The following is a 24,181-nucleotide window of genomic DNA, read 5'->3' on the forward strand; positions in this document are numbered from 1 at the left end:
CGCTTTAAGCTATGGCTGATTCTGATTGCTAGGCTAACTAAGAGCACATTTTGCGGTATAAAAGAAAATCTGGTGAAGTTTTGGGATGGAGGTTACATTTTGCAGATTTTTTGCAGCTTTACACATTATTCTCAGCTTCCCATCTCTTTCCTATGTGGGACATGACAGAGTGTGCCTTACGTCTCACCTCTGGGAGTGGGCGACTCACATGGTAGCCCTCAACACATACAAGGAGATATGCTCCAATTATGGGGAATTACTTAATATTTCCTTTCTCACTTACCCTATTCAGACAGGAAATGCCCTTCTACTGTCTATCAAACAGGAGCTGTATGAGAGCTGCTATAGGAACAATTCAGGTGTCTAGTGCACTGCCTAGCACACAGCCAAATACGCTACATTGAATCGCTTCATATTTTGCCAACATGGCTGTTTTAGTTCCTCAAACATATGTTTACCCTTTGACACACACTCACAGACACGCACACACACCTGTCAGTGTTAGAGTGAGGGACCGGTAAGGAGTTGTATTGATGGTTTAGACGTTACAGAATCACTTCCTCCTACGGAGTAGTTCCACACCCAGTACAGTAGGAGGAGTACCCATATAAGGACTGCAGCAAATATAGGGACTCTCTCTCTCGCTCTCCCTCCCTCTCTCTCTTTCTCTCTCTCTCTGTCTTTCTCTCTCTGTCTCTCTCTCTCTCGCTCTTTCTCTCTCTTTCTTCCTCTCTCTCTCTCTCTCCCTCTCTCTCTCTGTCTCTCTCTCTCTCTCTCTCTCTCTCTCTCTCTCTCTCTCTCTCTCTCTCTCTCTCTCTCTCTCTCTCTCTCTCTCTCTCTCTCTCTCTCTCTCTCTCTCTGCCCCTAAGAGAAGGAATGGCTCAGAAAAGGGTACTGAGTGGTCTGGCTCCCCCATCAGTGAACCCAGAACAAGCACTCAGCCTCTTACAGACAGCTCTCCCTAAGGCCACTTACTCAGCCCTCTGCTGAAGTGGAGGTGTTGGGCTTGGGGGTCCTGCTGCCCACCAGGCAGAATGAAGACGGCTGATATGTCCAGAGGGAGGGCTACTGTTACGCCAGTTTATACAGAAAACTAATTTACCGTTAGAAAGGGGTCTATCTCTCTCTCTCTGTGTGTGTGTGTGTGTGTGTGTGTGTGTGTGTGTGTGTGTGTGTGTGTGTGTGTGTGTGTGTGTGTGTGTGTGTGTGTGTGCGTGCGTGCGTGCGTGCGTGCGTGCGTACGTGCATGCGTGCCTGCGTGCGTGCGTGCACAAACACTCACGCGTACACCCATTTGTGTGTGAAATTGAGTCAGAACCAATTCCGCTCACACACTCCATGACTCCCACGCTGAAACATGGCATTGGGTTACAGGCCCTCAGACAAGGTCTGCGTTGTATCTACGACACCGAGGTCTATTCCCTCCACATCCCTGCTTTTCATATCAGTCTGGAACGAGTGGTAGGAAAGCCCCTCGCCCCCCATTCTCTGCTTACTTCCACTGACATATACTCACATCCACTTCATGGTTAGATATATTGTGACTGAGTTCACTGTCCCAATCAGGAGAATTGCAGTGGTCCCTTCAAGAGAACGTAATCCTCTCTGTGGTGAGGACGTTGTCAGGCTGTATCCCGTCTCTCCACCTGGTCCAGGGTGCCGGTGTCAGTGTGGACTCTGAAGTGTGTTAGTCATTGATTGACCTCTTATCTCATAACCTGGTGCCCTCCACAGCAGTCCAGTAAGGAGGGGAATACCTCAGCCTCCCTGGGTAAACATCACGTCACTCAGACCTCACTGGGAGTGTGTGCTGGAGAGGGGAAAGGAGGGGCTATACATACAGCATGGGAGGTTACTGTGTGTCACTCATACAGGTAACTGACAACATAAAGGAAACACCAACATAAAGTGTCTTAACAGGGTGTTGGGCCAAAACGAGCCAGAACAGCTTCAATACACCTTGGCGTAGATTCTACAAGTGTCTGGAATGCTATTGGAGGCGACACCGTTCTTCCACAATAAATTCCATAGTTTGGTGTTTTGTTGATAGTGGTGGAAAACGCTGTCTCCAGAATCTCCCATAAGTGTTCAATCTGGTTGAGATCTGGTGACTGAGACGGCCATGGCATATGGTTTACATCGTTTTCATGCTCATCAAACCATTCAGTGACCACTCGTGTCCTGTGGATGGGGGCATTATCATCCTATGAGGGCATAGGCATGGTGGCCAAAATAATGCCCTGCCCAGTATTTTAATATATGACACTAAGCATGATGGGATGTTAATTTCTTAATGAACTCAGGAACCACACCTGTGTGGAAGCACCTGCTTTCAATATACTTTGTATCCCTCATTAACTCAAGTGTTTCCATTATTTTGGTAGTTACCTGTAGAGCGTAGAGGAAGGTTGGCTGGCAGTTGGCTGAATCCATTTAAAATATGTGCTGAGACACGGACATGCAAACACCCAGTGCATTCACATTACTGCCAAAGCTGAGGAAATCCTCCTTTCTTCCCTACCTCTGCTTCATATCAACATTCACAAAGAAACAGCCTCTCCCTCTCTGCTAGCCATTGCCCCACTCTCGTGGGTGATGTCATGGCCTCTCCAGGTCATGAGTTTATATACAGTTACTATGTGTCTTAACACGTTCCCTTTCAGTTCTACATATGGACTCTGCTACTTGTTAAAACTGAAAGCTTTTTGGCACTCCTTCTCCCAGCCTGTTGATACGGTCTAGTTTTCTCTCTTTCTTTTTCTCTCTCTCTCTCTCTCTCTTTTTTTCTCTCTCTCTTTCTTTTTGACCTCTCTCCCTGTAAGGGTGGGAGGAGTGTCATACCAGCCCTGGTTAACAGATTGAAACCTGTTGGCTCAGCTCAGAGTCCTCTACCCGGGGATAGGGCAACGGAATCAGCCTTAAATGGTAGCACACGTCCTCTCGTTATGCTCTCTAGACAGGCAGATTAGGAATTCTGGGATGCTGACTTGCCCAGCCCCAGTGGGTGATTGACAGTTCTCGTTAAGCCACTGGGATCTTTTCTTTGGGAAAAGTTAGAACCTCACTCAATCCTCAGATTTAGCTTTCGACTTTAGTCTCTCCCTTTCCCTTCTCCGTGTGTGTGTCTGTGTGTTTGAACTACCTTCATCTTAGGGCCAGATCGAAATTTACAGGGGGTGGGGGGGGCTGGTCCAACTCAAGGTGTCATAAAAGAATGCACCCCCCTCCCCAACATGAAAAATATTTTCACATGACCCTCCCCATGTACTTCTAAGTAAATTGCACACCCTCAACACCAAAATAAATAGACTATGTCAATCTTGACAAACAGAAAATACATTCCTCCCTCCGAATCTCCGAATGTCATTCAACTTTTTGTTTTATTTGTAACAGATGTCTCTTTCCATTCAGCAATTAATTGGCCGCAGCACAGTTTGGATTGATTTATTTTATTAGTCAGTAGAAAAAATGCATATTTACACAAAGATTTTTTTAAGTAATGGGGATTGCACAATAAAGTCGGGGACTTATTTCCATTGTGGTCCCTAATTTTAAACATAAATATATACACAATTACATAGGTACAGACACATTACAGAGATAGATGAAAAATGCTCAACCTCAGATGAGTATGAGGAGGGAGTTTAAGTACAGTTCTTAAGAGCGTGTTTGGCTGGTAGCTTATTCTTTAGACGTTTGGGGCTGCTGGTGAACCATGATGTTCAGGCGTAATCAAAGTGACACTGGACTAGCACACCTGCCAGAGTCTTTAGGGTGTCTATAGCTAGGTTTCCATCCAATTGGTGAAAGATTTTCATGTGAATATTCAAAAATATTCATAAAAACAATATTCCATTTCAGAGTTTACATTTGGCACCGAACACCGTGACAGGGAAGATTTTAATTTACCGGACATTTGAAAATTGCACGGACATTCATATGCATTCAGATCCGACCTGGAGCAGCCAGCTCCATCAATAAACGAGGGATGTTGGCCTAATGAGCCACATTTACAGAAACAACCTTAACAAATTACAAAAACACTATTCCTGGTGTTTCGATGTGTAGCATATGCAAAACTTTATAGCCACTCCAATACCTTGACTTTGTTGTCCTTAAACCATTTTGCCACAACTTTGGAAGTATGCTTGGGGTCATTGTCCATTTGGAAGACCCATTTGCGACCAAGCTTTAATTTCCTGACTGATGTCTTGAGATTTTGCTTCAATATATCCACATAATTTCCCTTCCTCATGATGCCATCTATTTTGTGAAGTGCACCAGTCCCTCCTGCAGGAAAGCACCCCCACTAAATGATGCTGCCACCGCCGTGCTTCATAGTTGGGATGGTGTTCTTCAGCTTGCAAACCTCCCCCTTTTTCCTCCAAACATAACGATGGTCATTATGGCCAAACAGTTATATTTTTGTTTCATCAGACCAGAGGACATTTCTCCAAAAAGCACGATCTTTGTCCCCATGTGCAGTTGCAAACCGTAGTCTGGCTTTTTTATGGCGGTTTTGGAGCAGTGGCTTCTTCCTTGCTGAGCGGCCTTTCAGGTTATGTTGATATAGGACTCATTTTACTGTGGATATAGATACTTTTGTACCTGTTTTCTCCAGCATCTTCACAAGGTCCTTTGCTGTTGTTCTGGGATTGATTTGCACTTTTCGCACCAAAGTACGTTCATCTCTAGGAGACAGAACGCGTCTCCTTCCTGAGCAGTATGACGGCTGCATGGTCCCATGGTTTTTATACTTGCGTACTATTGTTTGTACAGATGAACGTGGTACCTTCAGGCATTTGTAAATTGGATGAACCAGACTTGTGGAGATCTACAATTCTTTTCTGAGGTCTTGGCTGATTTCTTTTGATTTTCCCATGATGTCAAGCAAAGAGGCACCGAGTTTGAAGGTAGGCCTTGAAATACATCCACAGGTACACCTCCAATTGACTCAAATGATGTCAATTAGCCTATCAGAAGCTTCTAAAGCCATGACAACATTTTCTGTAATTTTCCTAGCTGTTTAAAGGCACAGTCAACTTAGTGTATGCAAACTTCTGACTCACTGGAATTGTGATACAGTGAATTATAAGTGAAATAATCTGTCTGTAAATAATTGTTGGGAAAATGACTTGTGTCATGCACAAAGTAGATGTCCTAACCGACTTGTCAAAACTATAGTTTGTTAACAAGAAATGTGTGGAGTGGTTGAAAAATGAGTTTTAATGACTCCAACCTAAGTGTATGTTAATTTCCGACTTCAACTGGATCTATGGGATCCACTGGATCTGGATGTAATTGATGGGGGGGGGGCAGAAGGGGGAGAGATAAAAGTGATGGATGATTGGGCTGAAAGCTTGGGGTCATAAATTGCCTGTTTCCCTACCTCATACTACTTCAGTTGACCCTGAGAGAAAGACCTCAATACTAGACGGGAAGGATTTGTCAATGGTGTGATTGGTATTTGTGAAAGACTTTCTTGGAATATATACTGTACGTCCTCTTTGTGTGTGGGCTTATTTGTGTGTGTGTGTGTGTGTGTGTGTGTGTGTGTGTGTGTGTGTGTGTGTGTGTGTGTGTGTGTGTGTGTGTGTGTGTGTGTGTGTGTGTGTGTGTGTGTGTGTGTGTGTGTGTGTGTGTGTGTGTTTGTTTATCTGTGCCCTAATCAGGCTTTTGCTGTGTGGGGGGTCGTCCCCCTTTCCTGTGACATATGGGTCTTCTCCCTGGCTTAGCGCCCACCCATCCTTTTGTTTGGTCATGCTGGTCACTATATACCAGCATTGGATGAAGAACAGGCAGTGTGACATTCACTTGTTTGTTGTTTATTTATTCTGTACATCCCTGGTTGAAGCTGAGGTGACCTGGTGACTCATTGATACAGATATCGTTCTCTGAAATGGTGAGTGCTTTCATACTGAGAATCATAATGCTTTATTTCATCTTTGAATCTGGGAATTTGTTGAATGTACAGTAGATAAATGTATATGTGTTTTTGTTATTGAGAGTGAACTGGGACTTTAAATTGGTGTATCATAGTGTATAATAGTGTATAATCGTTATAATGTTGGTTCTGGGGATGGCTTTGTCTGTGATTTAGAAGGCATTCCCACTTCTCATGTTTGAAGAGGACACGGCTACACTGGAGGTGCTCAGAAAGAACATGTGGCCCTCAGCTCCTCTCGTCCTCCACAAAGAGGATTTGGGTTTGGAATGGTAATCTGGGAAGTGCATTCTGGTGTTATCTCCCTCTGTACGGGCAAACCTGGATAGATTAGATGGTCGGTGTAAACATCTTTCATTTCCTCAGCAAGAGAACAAAGGGTGAGATTACGGCAAGCTGTTTTACACAGAGAGATCAAAGGAGCCAGCTCAGTTGCTGTTGCCAATGTGGACCAAAACAGCCCACATCATAACAGTGGCTCTGTCCTATTTTTATAAACACACTACTCAGCTAACGGTAGAGACATAGGACCACAAGACCTTACGAGGGTTTCATGTCATTTTAATTCACCTATTTTTTTGAAAATATGTTCTATTTTTAAATCCCCAGACCAAACACTAATCCACTGAGATCCATGTGAAGTTGTCTCTTCATACAGAGTGTGGTTGTTGTCGTTTCTTTGTGTGTGTAAAGTAGGTTTTCTTTTCACCCGGAGTTGATATTGTCTGACCTGATCTAATCGGTAGAAGAGTTTCCTCTGTGCTGCAGGTCCCCTGTTCTCCCTGAGAGGTTGTCTCTGTCTTTATTTCTCTATCTCTGCCATAGAGACACATCTCAGCCTGCCTGGGCCCTGTATCCTCCAGAGGGGTATTTTACGTAACAGGTTTGAGGAGTTAGAGAGTTGACTTTGGTCGACTCTGAGTTCAACTCGGGATAACCGGATAGCCAGGTACATTTCTATGGCAACGAATCCTTCAGAACTAACGTGCTCCCGGGCCATGCTTATGCATGCACAGCTCGATTCCCTCCCTCTTGCAAAGATTGCGTCATCATCCCCTTCATTTGAGGAAGACTGATTAAATATTTTATTAATGAAAGGTTTTAATGTGTTCAAAAATAGTCCTGTTAAAATATATCACCTTACAACATTTAGTAATGACCGGATGCATTTGAAGCTTCACGCACAGTAAAACTTTTGTATGACATCATATATTTATTTTATTGATAGGAGTGGGGGAAAAAGGTGCTTGTGCATTGATAAGCACACCAAAGACGGCATTAACGATATGTAATAAAAGAAAGACAGCGCTTCTAATAGCCTATTTCACACCATAGCCTGCTGAATTTGCAAGATAACTTTTCTTTAATTCTCATTTCAACACAAATTAAAATGTGGCTCTGATTCGCCCGTGGATTGATGTTTCAGCATTGTCTCAATGAAGAGTTTGGCGGTCGACTAGCCACGTGGGACGTGAACGTGCAGTTACAAGCCTGCTAGAGGTAGTGGCAGGCGGACGAGCAATATCCACCGTCGTAGTAAGGATGAAGCCTGAGCTGGAATGTGAAGCTAACTGAAGCTGGCTAGCTTCAGAAAACCCTGAGTAGATCTAGCTTTCTTCGTAGGATACCCCTCAGGAGATCTCTCCTGGCTTATCGGTTTCTGTGGGATCTCTCCTCTCTATATGCCCTCTTGTGATTGGTAGAGAGATCTGGTAGCCCTAAAAGTGCCCTGTGTGTGGTAGGATATCAGGCTGACTGTGTGGCAGCAGGTGGCACAGGTGGACATGCCTGCTACCCTCTGCCACCCCAGTGACCCGTGGAGGGGCGGCTGGGTTGCTGATGGGCTCACTTGGCATGGGCATCAGTTGGCATGGGATGGCCTGCAGACAGGGATGTGTTGGGACGGGACTGAAGCAGGTAGGGTCCTGTGCCAGGAGGCTTATTAGTGGGATTAGGTGTGTTGATGGTGAAGCATTCCTACTAGGTCAACCCAATGAGCTGTTTCTTACAACAGACAGGTCCAAACGGAAACCCTCACCTGTTTAAAACATTTTCTCTTTCTGCGTGACAGTTTCATAGTGGTGACATCATCTCCCAGGATTCTCTGCTCTGCTGCTCGGTAGTCAGTCTTCTTTACTATGCTACTGACAAACGTGAGCAGAGCTGTTAGACCAGGAAGAGATTTCACTCTCTTACTCTTTCTGTCTCTCTCTCTCTCTTTCAGTTTTTTTCTTTCTCTCCCTCTCTGTCTTCCTCACTCTATCTGTGTGTGTGTGTGTGTGTGTGTGTGTGTGTGTGTGTGTGTGTGTGTGTGTGTGTGTGTGTGTGTGTGTGTGTGTGTGTGTGTGTGTGTGTGTGTGTGTGTGTGTGTGTGTGTGTTTATCCTGGGCATGGGGCCCACGGCTGCGGTGGGGAGCGTGGCCCACTGTGCTCAGCTTAGCTTTATCAGGCTGTTAAACAGGAAGAGATACCCTATCAGACTCAGAGGGAACCAACAGGCTGCTCAAACACAATGTTCCACCCAGGCTGGGGCTAGTCAACTACACTCAACTCCACCATTTACCAGGAAGTTGAGAGGAGACTAGAGTGGGAGGACTGGAGCACCGACGTCACATAAAATGACGTTTTTTATGAGAAACTTCTTATTACAGCATCCAAACAATAACAATGTCCTGTGTATTTGCAGATGATTCTTTGGGTGCTGAAATCAGTCGTTTTTCATAAAACGTCATTTTATGCGACGTCGTAGCTCCACTCCGCCCACACTAGTCGCCTCGCTACTTCATGGTAAATGGTGGAGTGGAGTATAGTCTGCCAGTTTAAACACAGCTCTCTTTCCTGTATTTATTTATTTCTGTATATTTTCATGGGGCATGGTTATTGGATGTTTGATGGCTGTGTACCTCCTGCCAGGATGGCACTATAGACTAACAGAGTGGTGACAACGAGAGGTGATGCCATCTACAACACTCTATCCGGTACTACTGAACCGGTTCTGTTTATACTCTTTATTATACTCTTTATTATACTCTTTATACGACAGACAATTAAACCCAGTCTAGTTTCCGGCTAAGCCTAGATGACACCATCCCAAAAAGCTGTCAAGTCCTCTTCTGTCAGCTGTCTTATGCTCTTCCTTTAATTCTCTCAGTCTCTCCTTCATACACTGTGTCTTAGAAGAACATTAGAAAAGTGGAGAACGCAATAACTGAACTCAGTCCTCATAGGTTGTGTATGTGGTGCGTGTGTGTGTGTGTGTGTGTGTGCTGTCTGTCTGTCATGGGCTGCCCTACTGTACATAAAGTGACAGAGGAATATTTGAAGACAGATTGTGATGAGGGTGTGAGATCCCTAGCCACAAAGAAAGTGTGGGAGCTATGTTCAGTTCTGGCATGCTATAGTTTTATACCAGCACGCATATCCACTGGTTAACACACTGTGTGGATAGGCTGAGTTTAGCTCAGATGGCTGAGTTAAGCTCATAAACGTCTGTATATTTGACATTTTCGGACTCCCTGTTGTGTGATGACTCCCTATGCCGTTGGATGATCAATTCTGGATGGGAAATCCTAATTTGCTAAGAATATGAACTGACACACAGACTGTACAATGTAGGATGCTCATGCTGCTGGAGAGAGAGGGGGAGGTGCTCTGATACCAGGGACAAATTGAAAGTCGCTGACTGTTAACTTCATTTGACTCTCCATTCTAAAGGCTCTTGACTTTGTTTTCCCTCTCCTCTCCAGCTATTCCTCCTGCTCCTCCTCCTGCTCCTCCTTCTCCTGCTCCTCCTCCTTCTCCTGCTCCTTCTCCTCCTCCTGCTCCTCTTCCTCCTGATCCTCCTCCTGCTCCTCGTCTTCCTGCTCTTCCTCCTTCTCCTCCTGCTCCTCCTCCTTCTCCTGCTCCTCCTCCTGCTCCTCCTTCTCCTGCTCCTCCTCCTTCTCCTGCTCCTTCTCCTCCTCCTGCTCCTCTTCCTCCTGCTCCTCCTTCTGCTCCTCCTGCTCTTCCTGCTCCTCTTCCTCCTTCTCCTCCTCCTGCTCCTCTTCCTCCTGCTCCTCCTCCTGCTCCTCTTCCTCCTGCTCCTCCTGCTCCTCTTCCTCCTGCTCCTCTTCCTCCTGCTCTTCCTGCTCCTCTTCCTCCTGCTCCTCCTGCTCCTCTTCCTCCTGCTCCTCCTCCTGCTCCTCCTCCTTCTCCTCCTGCTCCTCTTCCTCCTGCTCCTCCTCCTTCTCCTCCTGCTCCTCCTCCTGCTCCTCCTCTTCCTGCTCCTCATCATCAAAGTTATCCTCTAAAAGCTCAGCTGCAGTGATAGCCTTTGACAAAGCTGTAGAATCTGCTTGCACATGTAGAGTGATAGGTTAGATGTGAATCATAACAAAGTTACATGTGTGCTTACTTGTTTTCACACAGGCACATCTATGTGCACCCTTGCCATATTAAGATATTTGGATGATTTATGAGTAATTTGTGTATTGAAACAAGGACATTTGATAGAGTATTTGTTTCCACTGCTCAATTTGTTTTTGATTGCCTTGACTTTGCATATGCATTCCAAAGTCAAACTCTCTCTTTTTGCCCTCTTCTCCCCCTTCGCCAAACTCTCTGTTGCTGTCTCTTCCTCTGCCTCTTGCTGCCCTGCTGTAGGATTATAAGGCAATGATGCTTCAAATCAAATCAAATTTCATTGCTCACATACAGATATTTAGCAGATGTTATTGGGGGTGTAGTGAAATGCTTGTGTTCCTAGCACCAACAGTGCAGTAGTATCTAACAATTCACAACAATACACACCAATCTAAAAGTAAAATAATGGAATTAAGAAATACATAAATATTAGGATGAGCAATGTCGGAGTGGCATTGACTAGTATACAGTAGAATACTGTAAAACAGTATGTAAACATTATTAGAGGGCTTTGCGTGACTCTCTGGTTTCGATGGGTTTGAGCGAAGATCATGTTTCACGAATAAGATCGACCACTGTGGCCCATGGCTGTGTGAGTGGTTGTTATGGTCAGAATGGATGTGAGTGTGAATGGTCACCATGGTTCATAGAGAAGAGACTGGTCAGTGTGGTTGAGAGGGGTCCTTTAGGTCCATAAGGGTGTGTATGCATAGTCAGATCAGGAACACTCCCCATGCTGTGGTATTCAACCTCTGGTCCAACAATAACAGCAGGCAGAACAGAACCCACCCACAAACAGGATGAGAATACACACAATACAGTACTGACCCGCTGACCTCTCTCTCTCTCTCTCTCTCTCTCTCTCTCTCTCTCTCTCTCTCTCTCTCTCTCGCGCTTTCTCTCTCTCGGTCTCTTGCTCTCTCTCTTTCTTTCTTTCTCTCTCTCTTTCTTTCTCTCTCTCGCTCTCTCTCCCTCTCTTTCTCACTCTCAGGGATTTTTTGGCATGGGAAACATATATTTGCATTGCCAAAGCAAGTGAAATGAACAATCTCTACCAATCTCTTTCTCTTGCTATATAGGCTACCGTTGTGTCTCGCTCTTAACATACACAAAGCCCTCTGTCAATGAGGCAGCTCCTGTTCTAAAGCTCATGCCTGTCATTGGGAGATGGACCAGCCAACGATGAGGACAGCTGAAGAGGGGGATAACAGAGAGAGAGGGAGAAGATGGGTGAAAAAAGCCCTGGGAAAAGGAGTGTGAATTTTCCCCGGTGTTAGTGGCTGGGCTGTGGGGACACTGTATGGTTTTGTCTCCAGGCGGTGCTTAGCCAAACAGGATTAGAGGAGGAGAGCAGGCTCCAACAGCAGAACAAAGCAGCTCACAGAGAATGTGATCTGGGCCTGGCTGGCGCTGTAGGCCTCCCTCTGGTACTGCACCACCATCCAGAGAGACTGTAGTCAACTCCAGAACTCCACACTACCATCTACTGTCCTATCAAAATCCCCACTCATCCCCATGCCCCATTTCCCTCCCAAACCTTCCAGTGACCCTGGCCTTACCACCACATTCCCCCAATCTTACTGCCTTGTTCCAATAGCCTCACTGCCTCCATATCCACTCGCCACAACTTATCAGGGATGTATCTATTCTCCCAGCTGCTGACTGGCTGACTCTGCTCAATAAGATCCCATATAGAACAGCACAGTGCAGACCTCAGCCAGTCAGTCAACCCCCACGTCACATTCCATACGGCTGCTCTCCTCATTGACCCAGTACTAATGAGGTCAAGATGGAAAGTAAGTAGTGGCTGGGCCATAGAAATAGAATGAATTGTAGTTCTGTGGCATAGTAACTCACTTCCTGGTTCAAACTCCAGTCCTGTCTCACTCAACACACACCTCACCTGTGTGACTGCCAACTGGCAGATAAGGGCACAGCAAACACACACACACACACAGACCAGTTGATCTGGTTTCTGTATATTCTGAGAATAATCCTCTCTGACTTGTGTTTGAAATAGCTGTAATCAGGGATGAAATGAGCATGTCCTCAGTCTCCAGGCTGCTTCTATCTAATAGGAGGTGGGTGATGTCGCTAGGCAGCTGTTAGCCTGTTCCACACTGAATACAGTAGAGATCTGGTCATCTGAGCCCATGGCATGGCAGACATGTGACTGTGGACTGGGGGCACTCCTCTGCATGGTGCTTACTATCACAACCTGCCAGAATGAGGATGTTCCTAATGCATTTTCCCCTTAGTGGAAAAGCCCTGAGGTCATATTCTGTACAGTCGATCCCTCTGTGGACAATATCAGAGCCGGACTATTCTATCTCCCTGGCAGAGGTCTACTCCCTCAAGATATATGACCCTGAATGTCTGTTTGTCCATGTGTCATGACATTCTATCAACTTCCTGTCGTGTGTGGCACATTTTCCATAGTCCTTTCGTGGGCGTGTGTGTCCTCTGTCCCTTAATCAAATCACTGTGATAGTAACTTACTTACTCCCCTGTATCCCTACGTGCAAACATGAGCTCATCTCCTGGACGGCCCACCCCATAGATAGAGGAGCAATGTTTCCACATCCCCCCCCCCACCCCATAGATAGAGGAGCAATGTTTCCACATCCTCCACCCCCCCCACACCCCATAGATAGAGGAGCAATGTTTCCACATCCCCCCCACCCCATAGATAGAGGAGCAATGTTTCCACATCCCCCCCCCACCCCATAGATAGAGGAGCAATGTTTCCACATCCCCCCCCCCCACCCCATAGATAGAGGAGCAATGTTTCCACATCCTCCACCCCCCACCCCATAGATAGAGGAGCAATGTTTCCACCCCCCCACCCCATAGATAGAGGAGCAATGTTTCCACATCCTCCACCCCCCCACCCCCCCACCCCATAGATAGAGGAGCAATGTTTCCACATCCTCCACGGTATAATCTCTAAAACAACAGACCGCTTTAGTGTAATGGGGTTATTAGAATCACATTTGAAATGACATTTTGACACGAGTACAAAGAGAGTATAGTTGAGACAGAGGGGGGAGGTTTGCTCTCTGATGTAGAAACCTCACTGCAAATGATGGCTTTCTGTAAAGGGGGCAGCCGTTTTCGATTGTTTCTCATAATCTATGAGGGTGGGAAGTTAGAAGATAATGACAGTGTAGAGAACAGTCGGTGTGGGTTCCTGTGTGTCTGTGTGTGTGGTCCTGTCTGTCGGTTTGACTCGTCACACTCTAGGAAGGAGGAGCAGCTGTGTGTGTAACAGCTCCGAACGTTTCACATCCTTCCAGGGCTCAGAACTCACACCTGAACGTCCAATCACAGCCCTGACCTGCCAGGCTGCCAACAGACGCTGTCATATCACAGCTCTTTCCTGTGTGGCTGTCGCCAGAAACCAGCCAAACAGAGCCCTGGGTTAGAGGTCACCAGGGATCGAATAAGTCATCTGGTCCTTAGGTCACCACAGGGGTCAGTGTTTGGTTGTTTCATCACTAGGGGTCAGCATGTCTGTTTGGCCGTGTGTTTGTCCATGGCCGTGAGAGAGACTACGTCTCTACGGACAGTGTTTAATGTATGTATTTATTTGTGTTTCCCTATGTAAACTCTCAGTCAGTAAAGGGGATTCTTTAGGTTTGTTCTGTGCTGTGCTCCGATGTGAAAGCTGTGTTGGTATTTCCTGTTTTCGCTGTGGAGCGACGCCCTTTGAACTCTCCAACAGGCGCTCCCCCAGGACAACCCCACTCTTTACACTCTGGGCCACATCCCTCGGGGAAACAACAACACATTCACTCATGGATGTTTGTTTTTAATCAATATCCCATATGGCATTTAGATTTTTTTTGTTCAAAATATTTGTCTCTGACTGCCATAAAGTGTTACAGTCCAATTCCTGTCCACATGGTAGCACCCCACACAACAGGCAGGCACTGAAATCACACAACCTGAACACCTGGCACAACATCATGGTGCTAACTAGTGACATGAAGGCCTCCACAGTGTCAATGTGAGAGAGACAGAAGACAGAGAGAGGGAGAGAGAGACGGAGAGAGAGGGAGAGGGAGGGAGAGGGAGAGGGAGGAGGAGGGAGAGGGAGAGAGAGAGGGAGGAGGAGGGAGAGGGAGAGAGAGAGGGAGGAGGAGGGACAGAGAGAGGGAGGAGGAGGGAGAGAGAGAGGGAGGGAGAGGAGGTGTGGTTCTGATAGCTTTATGACTTGTTCTCCCTGAGCATAAAATCTCGACACATCACACCATTGTGTGAGACCTTTTATCTGGTTGTTTGTAGCACAGACAGTGTCTCTTCACGAGAGACGGTTTCTATCTGTTGTGCCGGGGTCATAAACGGGCAAACTGTTTTGCTGCTGGGACTTTTAGGAGAACTACTGTAATGTCCCCATCTGATAACCCCACAGAGTAGAGGCTGCCCAAAACGCGAGGGAAGGATAGTGGTTTGGGGGGGGGGCTGTCAGGGCTGTTTTGGTTCTGCCAGTCACCATGTTTCAGTTGTCCACGGGCCCCAGACACTGTATTTCCTTTGCTGGTTGAAAAGATTGTTGACATTTGGAGCAGCAAGATAGGAGCCACAATGTGTGGGAAAAACCACGAGAGAGAGAGAGAGAGACATTTGACATTTGTAATGTCTTTATTCTTTTGAAAATTCTGTGAGTTTAATGTTTACTGTTCATTTGTATTATTTATTTCACGTTTGTATATTATCTACCTCATTGCTTAGGCAATGTTAACATATGTTTCCCATGCCAATAAAGCCCCTTGAATTGAATTGAAATTGAAATTGAGAGCGAGAGAGAGAGAGACTGAACAAGTGAATTGATGAATATTTAGGAAGAGAGAAAGGATGTTAGACAGAATGTATGAATCTTTAGGAGGAGAGAAAAGTTGGGAGAGGTGGAGGGGTGAAGTACTAGAGAAAAGGTGTGGAGATTGATTGAAGGTTTTCTGTTCTAGCAAGTCCATCAATCTTTGTGAGAAGGAGAGAGATGTTGTGAAAGAGGTGGAGAGGAGACATGAGGAGAGAAATAAACAGGTGAGAGGTGGAGACAGACAGAAACAGAGAGGGTACTAGCCTGCGTTAGAGAGAGGGTATTGTAGTGGTGAGAGTATGATCCTTGAGAGGGCAGTGAGTAGTGGAGTACTGTGAGAGGAGAGGAGAGGAGAGGAGAGGAGAGGAGAGGAGAGGAGAGGAGAGGAGAGGAGAGGAGAGGAGAGGAGAGGAGAGGAGAGGAGAGGAGAGGAAGCTCAGTGTTGGGAGCAGGCCTCGGGGGTGGGTGGAGAAGGGGGAGCTGAGAGGAGTGGGCTGTATTGTTTCACATGCTGAGAGTCTATCAGAGAGGAGAGAGAGGCTGAGTTGGAACAGAACAACTCACATTCCAGCTACTGTAACACAGGGGAAGGGCCAGGCTACAGCACCGGCCCCCGCCTTTCTTTCCTCCGTCTTTCCCTCTCTCTCTCGCGCTCTCCTTTTTTTTACTCCCCTCCCAGCAACTCCACAATAAACGTAGACGCTGGTGGCAGTCTACAATTAAGAGTAGCTGTAAAGAGCTCTGGAGCCTTGATGCCTTGGTGTTTTCACTGGAGACACACAGCGGGACCTGGGTTCAGTTGAAGACGCTGGCTGCATTAGAAAACCATCCTCTCTCTGGGACACGCTGGCAGAGGTCGGCCCTTGTTTGTTTTGTTTTTGTCAAGGAGGGGGTGTAGCAGGGTTCACACGGGTACTGAAGGGACCCCCCGCCGTTACAGCGGTATCCCGCGCCAACACAGAGACAGGGGGGGGAGTTACCTTCTGATCTGTTGCGGGGGACAAAGACCACCTCCCACCTCTCATTGTGGGTCTTTACTCAGGTAATGCTGCGTGTAAATCCTATGACCTGAAGATCCTGTGCTTATGGACTGAATGTTAGACAGGGCAGACTCAGACTGTACAGAGCTGTTGTGTTGTGCTTGTTTTTGTTTTATTAAGCCTTATTTCAGCCTTACTCAGCAGAGGCTGTTTGAGCCATATGGACGTGTTCTAGAAGTGTGTTTACTGATGGTGAGAACAGCTTTTAGAAAGGGTTTTCATCGGTGTGGCTCCGCTGTATCTTCGCCTCTGTGGGATGTGCTCGGGTGGGTTTCCCCGGCTGAGAGAGGTGTGGGGGGATTTTGAGTGTGGTTACGCTGTTTTTACAGTAAACATCAAGCTGTCGTCTGAGCAGGCTGTTGAAAGAAAGGGTCTGTTGTGTGAGAGGAGGGGAGAGTAGAGTGCTGGTTAGATTAGCTAGTTGGTACTGAGAGATGATCAGGTTGCTTGTGGAGTGTGCAGGGCTGTAAGCAGGATCTGCGGTCTGAAGGCTGAGTGGGCTGCACCACTAATGGTCCAGAACACCCATGGCATTGATGCAGGGTTAGGGAATGAAATTCCACTGCCCTCTGAGGGAACAGGGGAGGAAACGCTGCCACGAGTGTGGTTGAGGTGGTGTGTGTTGAGTGGTGGGCAGGGGGTGTAAATGGGGCTGTATTTTTGACGGCTTGATTTGGCAGACTGTACTGTTGGAATACCTGTTTTCCCCAGTGTAGAGACCTTTCCTGTCGTGTTTCTACTACAAACACGGCTGTGGTATTCTGGAAAACGAGGATGTGGGGGCGTGTGGGGTATTGCTGTTTTGAGAAGCTGAGTAAAGGTTTTGTTGAGAAAGGTGTTATCATTGTTCCATTGTGACACTTTCTTGAGTCAGATTTAGTTTCCACGCCCTGATTATGTACTCACAATATGGCCATGTCGTTGGAAACTAAACCAGCACTGTCTCACAGCCTCTGTCGCACTGCGTCAGACCAAACCTGATCAGATCACATATCTGTCTCACAGCTACCTGTAGTCTCATACCTGCGTCTCATACTCTCTGTTAGTTTCACAATATGAGACAAATACTGTTGAGAAGATATTGCCCCTGGTCCTACTGTAGGTTTGTCCTTCACACAGACCTGGGTTGCCATTACTGTAACACCTAGAGACCTCTCTCTATCTGAGCTGTGGAAGGTCAGAGGGTTTAAAAGCCTCTGACTGAACAGAGGAATGTGCAGAACGGATTCCTGCCAGTCCTGGCATCCCAGTCACGGATACTTTCTTCTCAGTTAAATATGAGCAAATTGGCTTTGAACAGTCACCTATTTACCCACCAAGCAGGTCTACTCTAACTTATTGTTTATAGTGTGCATGGGGGTATATTTAAGCATTAAGGCCTGAGGGGCTGTGGTATATGGACAATATACCACGGCTAAAGGCTGTTCTTTATGCACGACGCAACGCGGAGTGCCTGGACACAGCCCTTAGCCGTGGTATATTGGCCATATATCACAAACCCCCAAGGTGCCTTATTGCTATAATAAACTGGTTACCAACATAATTAGAGCAGTAAAAATGTATATTTTGTCATACCTGTGGTATACCACGGCTTTCAGCATTCAGGGCTCGAACCACCCAGTTTCTAATACATTTTTGTTCCCAATTTTTGGTGTCTTTGAATGTGTTTTATGTGTAAATATTGTTTTTTTTTATTCACCCAAAACTCTTCCTCTCTTCTGTTCCAGGGACACAGGTCAAAGATGGCAGCCTGCTCCAGGGTCGAAGGCAGCCATGTTAGTGAAGGTGAACAGCATTGGCAGGAACCAGTCCGTGGTGCCCGCTAGCGCCCTGCACCTCCTCCACCACAACAACCTCAGCCCTGGAAGCCCTGCTGTGTACCAGGTCCACTCCGACAGACCCAGCCCTGCAGGCAAGATGACTGCCCCAGTGGACTCCAAGCAAGCAATTCACCTGAAGAAGGCAGACAATGGTAACTTCTGCCTGGTGATGCCCTCCACTGGCAGCAAGGTCTACCAGACCCCCCAGAGGTCTCAGGCTGGCACCCCCAGGCCCTCCTCGCCCCAGTACGGTGCCACTCCGCCCATCTATGATGAACCCCCCATGGATCCACCTATCTATGATGAACCCCCCATGGAGCTGGAGGGGGCCCACCTCCTGAACAGGCCCTTCACACCCTCCACCAGCCTACAGAGGGTCCGCCAGCCCCAATCCCACCCCCAGACCCAACCCCAGCAGCAGCCCAAGCTTCTCCAATACCCAGCCTCTCACCTGAGCTCCAAACACAAGAGAAACCCCTCCGCCACAGATTACAGCCCCGCTGGACGGGAGTGCATCAAACACATGGTCAACGTGGACCCTGCCACCTGCAAACAGAGCCCCTTATCCCAGCCTATCCAGACAGAGCAGGGCCCTGCCCCAGAGCATGCCCTGCCCGCCTCTCCATCCCCCTCCCCAGCCCCAGGCGCGACCCAGCCCAGGCCCAAGGAGGTGAGTCTAGAGAAGAAGCAGTCGTGGCGTCTCCTGGAGGCCAGCGCCAGGAAGAACATGGAGGCCCGACACAGCCGACAGAACAGCCTGGCCTCCCAAGAGTACCCGGCGCCGGCGGCCGTCACCTACCAGGACTCAGGCTACTCTACGGGGCCCTCGCCCAGCCTGAGGAGGAAGAACCGCAGGAGAGCCCTGGGCGGAGGGGCTGGGGGTGCAGGGCAGGGCCGGCCAGGCTCGGTGGGCAGCACTGGGGAGCTCAGTGCCCTGAATGAGAAGCTGATGGCAGAGATGCGGGCGGTGGTGAGTCGCTCAAACACCCTGCGTGGCAGCAAGGCCAGCCTGGACACAGAGATGTCTGAGGGGTCTGTACCACGGGCCCGTTCCCCCTTGAACTCCCTAAAGAAGCACGGGGGCCGCAGCGCCTCTCGGGAGGACATCAGTGCCAGTAACCGCTCTCTGTACCGGGCCGGGAGCGGGAGTAACCACGACGACGTGCCCCTCTCGCCCCTGGTGTCAGACGGCATGGTGCGTCAGAAACGGACCTATGAGAAGGTGGACACTCTGGAGAAAAGCATCACCAGCCAGAACAGCCTGTCCTCCCCGGAGCCCCCCGTGTCCCCCTCCCAGGTAAGGTACAGCCCTCCTCTCAACACTGTGTACTGAAGGTGACTGTTGTACTTGTCTTATCTGTGTCTTAGCATTCAGACCTCTTTGTGTTTACACAGTAGAAGACAGAAGGGGCCTGTTCCTCTGGCGTGTGTGTAGTTGAGTGGGGATATGTTGACATGTTAGTGTATGTGTCAGCTGAGTTCCAGGGCCTCTCCAGCCTGCTGTGTTGTGTATAGAACAGTGTGGTGACATATGAAAGGGCAGTCTGTGTGAGGCTGAAAGGGTGGGTCTGCTCAGTACTCTCTCTGTCTCATGTGACGGGGCGTGGGCTGATTAGCCTCGTTAGCTGCGTTACTGCAGGTCAGCTGGAATGTCTGCCATCCTTGCCCTCTATCTCTCTTTAATACAGCAGATAGATTGTGACTTCCATCAATGTAATTGTCTGCATTATTTCTAATCCCCCATATATTTGTTTGTAAATACATACTGTATTTTATTTTTAAATATATTTTCCTTTATTATTTTCCACTAACTCTACCACCCCTCCCCTAATTGGAGTAAACTAACGGACAACAACACTTAGGCTTCTACTTCCAGTTTATACATACCACAGTTGAAGTCGGAAGTTTACATACACCTTAGCCAAATACATTTAAACTCCGTTTTTCACAATTCCTGACATTTAATCCTGGTTAAAATCCCCTGTCTAGGTCAGTTAGGATCACCACTTTATTTTAAGAATGTGAAATGTCAGAATAATAGTAGAGAGAATGATTTATTTTAGCTTTTATTTCTTTCATCACATTCCCAGTGGGTCAGAAGTTTACATACACTCAATTAGTATTTGGTAGCATTGCCTTTAAATTGTTTAACTTGGGTCAAACGTTTCGGGTAGCCTTCCACAAGCTTCGCACAATAAGTTGGGTGAATTTTGGCCCATTCCTCCTGACAGTGCTGGTGTAACTGAGTCAGGTTTGTAGGCCTCCTTGGTCGCACACACTTTTTCAGTTCTGCCCACAAATTTTCTATAGGGTTGAGGTCAGGGCATTGTGATGGCCACTCCAATACCTTGACTTTGTTGTCCTTAAGCCATTTCGCCACAACTTTGGAAGTATGCTTAGGGTCATTGTCCATTTGGAAGACCCATTTGCGACCAAGTTTTAACTTCCTGACTGATGTCTTGAGATGTTGCTTCAATATATCCACATAATTTCCCTTCCTCATGATGCCATCTACTTTGTGAAGTGCACCAGTCCCTCCTGCAGCAAAGCACCCCCACAACATGATGCTGCCACCCCCGTGCTTCACGGTTGGGATGGTGTACGTCAGCTTGCAAGCCTCCCCCTTTTTCCTCCAAACATAACGATGGTCATTATGGCCAAACAGTTCTATTTTTGTTTCATCAGACCAGAGGACATTCAAAGTACGATCTTTGTCCCCATGTGCAGTTGCAAACCTTAGTCTGGCAATTTTTATGCTGGTTTTGGAGCAGTGGCATCTTCCTTGCTGAGCGGCCTTTAAGGTTATGTCGATATAGGACTCGTTTTACAGTGGATATAGATACTTTTGTACCTGTTTTCTCCAGCATCTTCACAAGGTCCTTTGCTGTTGTTCTGGGATTGATTTGTACTTTCCACACCAAAGTACGTTCATCTCTAGGAGACAGAATGAGTCTTCTTTCTGAGCGGTATGACGGCTGTGTGGTCCCATGGTGTTTATACTTGCGTACTATTGTTTATACAGATGAACGTGGTACCTTCAGGTGTTTGGAAATTGTTCCCAAGGAACAACCAGACTTGTGGATGTTTCAAATGTTTGTCTCTGAGGTCTTGGCTGATTTCTTTTGATTTTCCCATGATGTCAAGCAAAGAGGCACTGAGTTTGAAGGTAGACCTTGAAATACATCCACAGGTACACCTCCAATTGACTAAAATGATGTCAATTAGCCTATCAGATGCTTCTAAAGCCATTACATAAAATTACTTGTGTCATGCACAAAGTAGATGTCCTAACCGACTTGGAAAAACTATAGTTTGTTACCAAGAAATGCGTGGAGTGGTTGAAAAACAAGTTTTAATGACTCCAACCTAAGTGTATGTAAACTTACGATTTCAACTGTATATACATTTTACGGACACAATGTATTTTATAATTGTTATCTTTTGTTTGTTTTTAGTCCCATCATTCAGCTACCCTCGACCCCTCCCATCTATCTCTGAAGACCATCCAGTTGTGATTTCTATTTGACATATATTTTTCAACTGTGCTGTGATGTTTCTCAAAAGTTCTGAACCTTTCTATTCTCATAGTTTCTACAGATTGTACATTAAACATACACATTTTTGCTAAGAGTATTATTATATTATTGATCGATTGACTATGACTTTTCAAATCACCCAGCAGCGCTATCTGCAGAGTTAGCTCCAGGTAAATGTTGCACTTCTTCAGCCATTCCTGGACCTGTGACCAAAAACAAGCTACCAAACAAATGATCTGATGATTCTGCCTCTTCACAGCAAAATCTGCAGAGCTGGGATGGTGGTATCCCCCATATCTATAACATTCTATTGGTGGCAAAAATGTTGTATAATAATCTTAATTGAAAAATGTTGAGTTTTAAATCCAGCGTTGTTTTATGTATCAGTTCATAAACCATGTGCCATGGAATTGGTACATCGAAAATCTCTTTCCAACTATTTTGCAATCTATAAGGCACAGCTGTCAATTTTTTTGTCCTTAAATGAAACTGATATCCTTTTCAATTTTTCTCACCCCATTCTTGAGACATTCTTACTAATCTGCTACAGAACCAGTTTGGATTTCATTATGACTTTTGTATGACTGACGCCTTTAGTGGGAGGTCTAATGCTTTAATATATAATCATTTCTGCCCTCTGAATTCATATTCATGATATAAATAGGCCCCTATAATTTTTTCTGGCTTGAAGTTCCAATTAAAATGTATGATTTTTTGCTTATATCATTTAAAATACAGGTCACTAGGTGTAGGGAGACCATAACAAAATAGGTAAACTGGGACATGACTAAAGAGTTAATCAGGGTGATTTTTTCCACAAATAGAAAGCTATTTTCTTTCTGTAACTTTCTATTAAAATGTATTGTAGTGAGAATTTCTCTAGTTCAGGATATCAATACCGAATATGTCCACTTCATGGTCAGACCATTTTATTAGTAAACTACATGGTAATCTATCTATCTCGCGCTCTCTCTCTCTCTCTCCATCTCTATCTCGCTCTATCTATCTCTCTCTCTCTATCTCGCTCTCTCTCTCTCTCTCTATCTATCTTGCTCTCTCTCTCTCTCTCTCTCTCTCCCCATCTCTCTCTCTCTCTCTCCCCATCTCTCTCTCTCTCTCTCTCCCTCCCCATCTCTCTCTCTCTCTCTCCCCATCTCTCTCTCTCTCTCTCTTACCAAAAGAAAGCTCTCTCCTTTGTCCTTGTTAGCGTTATAGGCAGTTCTATGGAACATCACTTGTTCTATTTTCTTCCCATGTTGTGTTGGAGATGTGGCAGTGTGTAGGCGATTCTGAGGGAAGGCGTTGTGAGGCAGCAGTCATCTCTGTGTCTCCCTGTCGTCTTCTCTCTGGGATTCACCTCCCTCTTGCCTCAACCTTCAAGAGAAAATAATGGCCACTGTCGACATCCTGTCGCCCTAGGAACAATGCAGATGAAAGCTGCTCGCTCTCAGTTTCCTGTTGCCAAAGTCTGTGTTCCATTCCAGGAAAAGGGCTTTGCATCGGAGCTCCTCGACTCACATTGGGTTGTTTTTAATCACGTTTTATCTGTCTTTTCCTTTGAAAAAACCGACTTCACATTGATGCAGTGTGTTTTAGAAATATTGTGCATGAGTGTGTAGGGAGGGGGGGATAGTAAATCAAAGATTTGTGTGTGTGTGTGTGTGTGTGTGTGTGTGTGTGTGTGTGTGTGTGTGTGTGTGTGTGTGTGTGTGTGTGTGTGTGTGTGTGTGTGTGTGTGTGTGTGTGTGTGCGCAATTGCCCGCAATTGCTAATAACTCCTCCTCAAACGACGACTATATGTGATGAAGTGAACATATGAGGCCCATAGCTGACCCTATAACACTCTAATATAGAAAATGCGTTTTAGGCTACAGTCGGAGACAGTTGACATTTTTGTGGACAGGGGTGCAGGATTTTTCTGCCAGATTTAGATATGTTTCTGCTTATAATTCGCGACATGTTGGTAGGCTGTTTGTTAGTCAACTTGTCTATAATTAGAAACATGCAGCTTCTGTTCTGTCATTATATGATGCCCTAGAGAACTAAACAAACCCCTGGTCAACAGAATAATGTCATAACTCGATAGAATGATGATGACATTGGTGAAGTTCTCTGTCATCGCTGCTTCTTCCGCGGAGCAAAGACGATTAGGGAGTGGGAATAAAATGCAATAACTCAGCCAAAAAAATATATATATGTATATATTTTCTGTGCAAAATTTCCAAATGACATCAGTTTGATGGGTGTAAGGAAATAAAAAGCTGTGAAAACGACCCAACGTGTTTCTGATAAGATTTCAGTTTGGCTTAGATGCATATTTCATGTGGATGAAATACTATCAGCTTCAGCTTTTATGACGCTGATAAAGATAGCAGCACCTTAACACACGGTATCCAACTGCACATTCCTATACTCTCAAGATACTGAAAGAAAGAAATCCTATTTCTCCACTCCTGTTCCAGAGTAAAACTGTTGACTACATTAGACATATCCTTTTACAGCAAGAACAGCTTGATTCAGCAGGAGGTAATATGAAGGCTATGTAAGACGGCTATAGACCTAGTTTCTATTTAACTCATCTGAACAGTAGGCTACAGTTCCCTTGACGTGCCATAGGC

At 46.2% G+C, this 24,181-nt stretch overlaps 1 protein-coding gene across 4 annotated transcripts in view; it reads left to right on the top strand.

Moving 5' to 3' along the window:
* The window catches only part of arhgap46b (Rho GTPase activating protein 46b), an 89,311-nt gene that overhangs the window by 45,958 nt on the left and 19,172 nt on the right, over positions 1 to 24,181 (top strand). For 2 of the 4 annotated variants that reach the window (XM_014145896.2, XM_014145897.2), the window contains exon 3: positions 17,935 to 19,324. In XM_014145896.2, the coding sequence (XP_014001371.1) occupies positions 17,935 to 19,324 (1,390 nt within the window). Of the gene's footprint in view, positions 1 to 5,765; positions 5,903 to 15,723; positions 16,023 to 17,934; positions 19,325 to 24,181 lie in introns of those variants that run through there. The other 2 variants (XM_014145898.2, XM_014145899.2) reach the window with 2 other exon arrangements.

This window comes from Salmo salar, chromosome ssa15 (genome assembly GCF_905237065.1).
Source record: "Salmo salar chromosome ssa15, Ssal_v3.1, whole genome shotgun sequence".
Classification (NCBI taxonomy): Eukaryota; Metazoa; Chordata; class Actinopteri; order Salmoniformes; family Salmonidae; genus Salmo; species Salmo salar.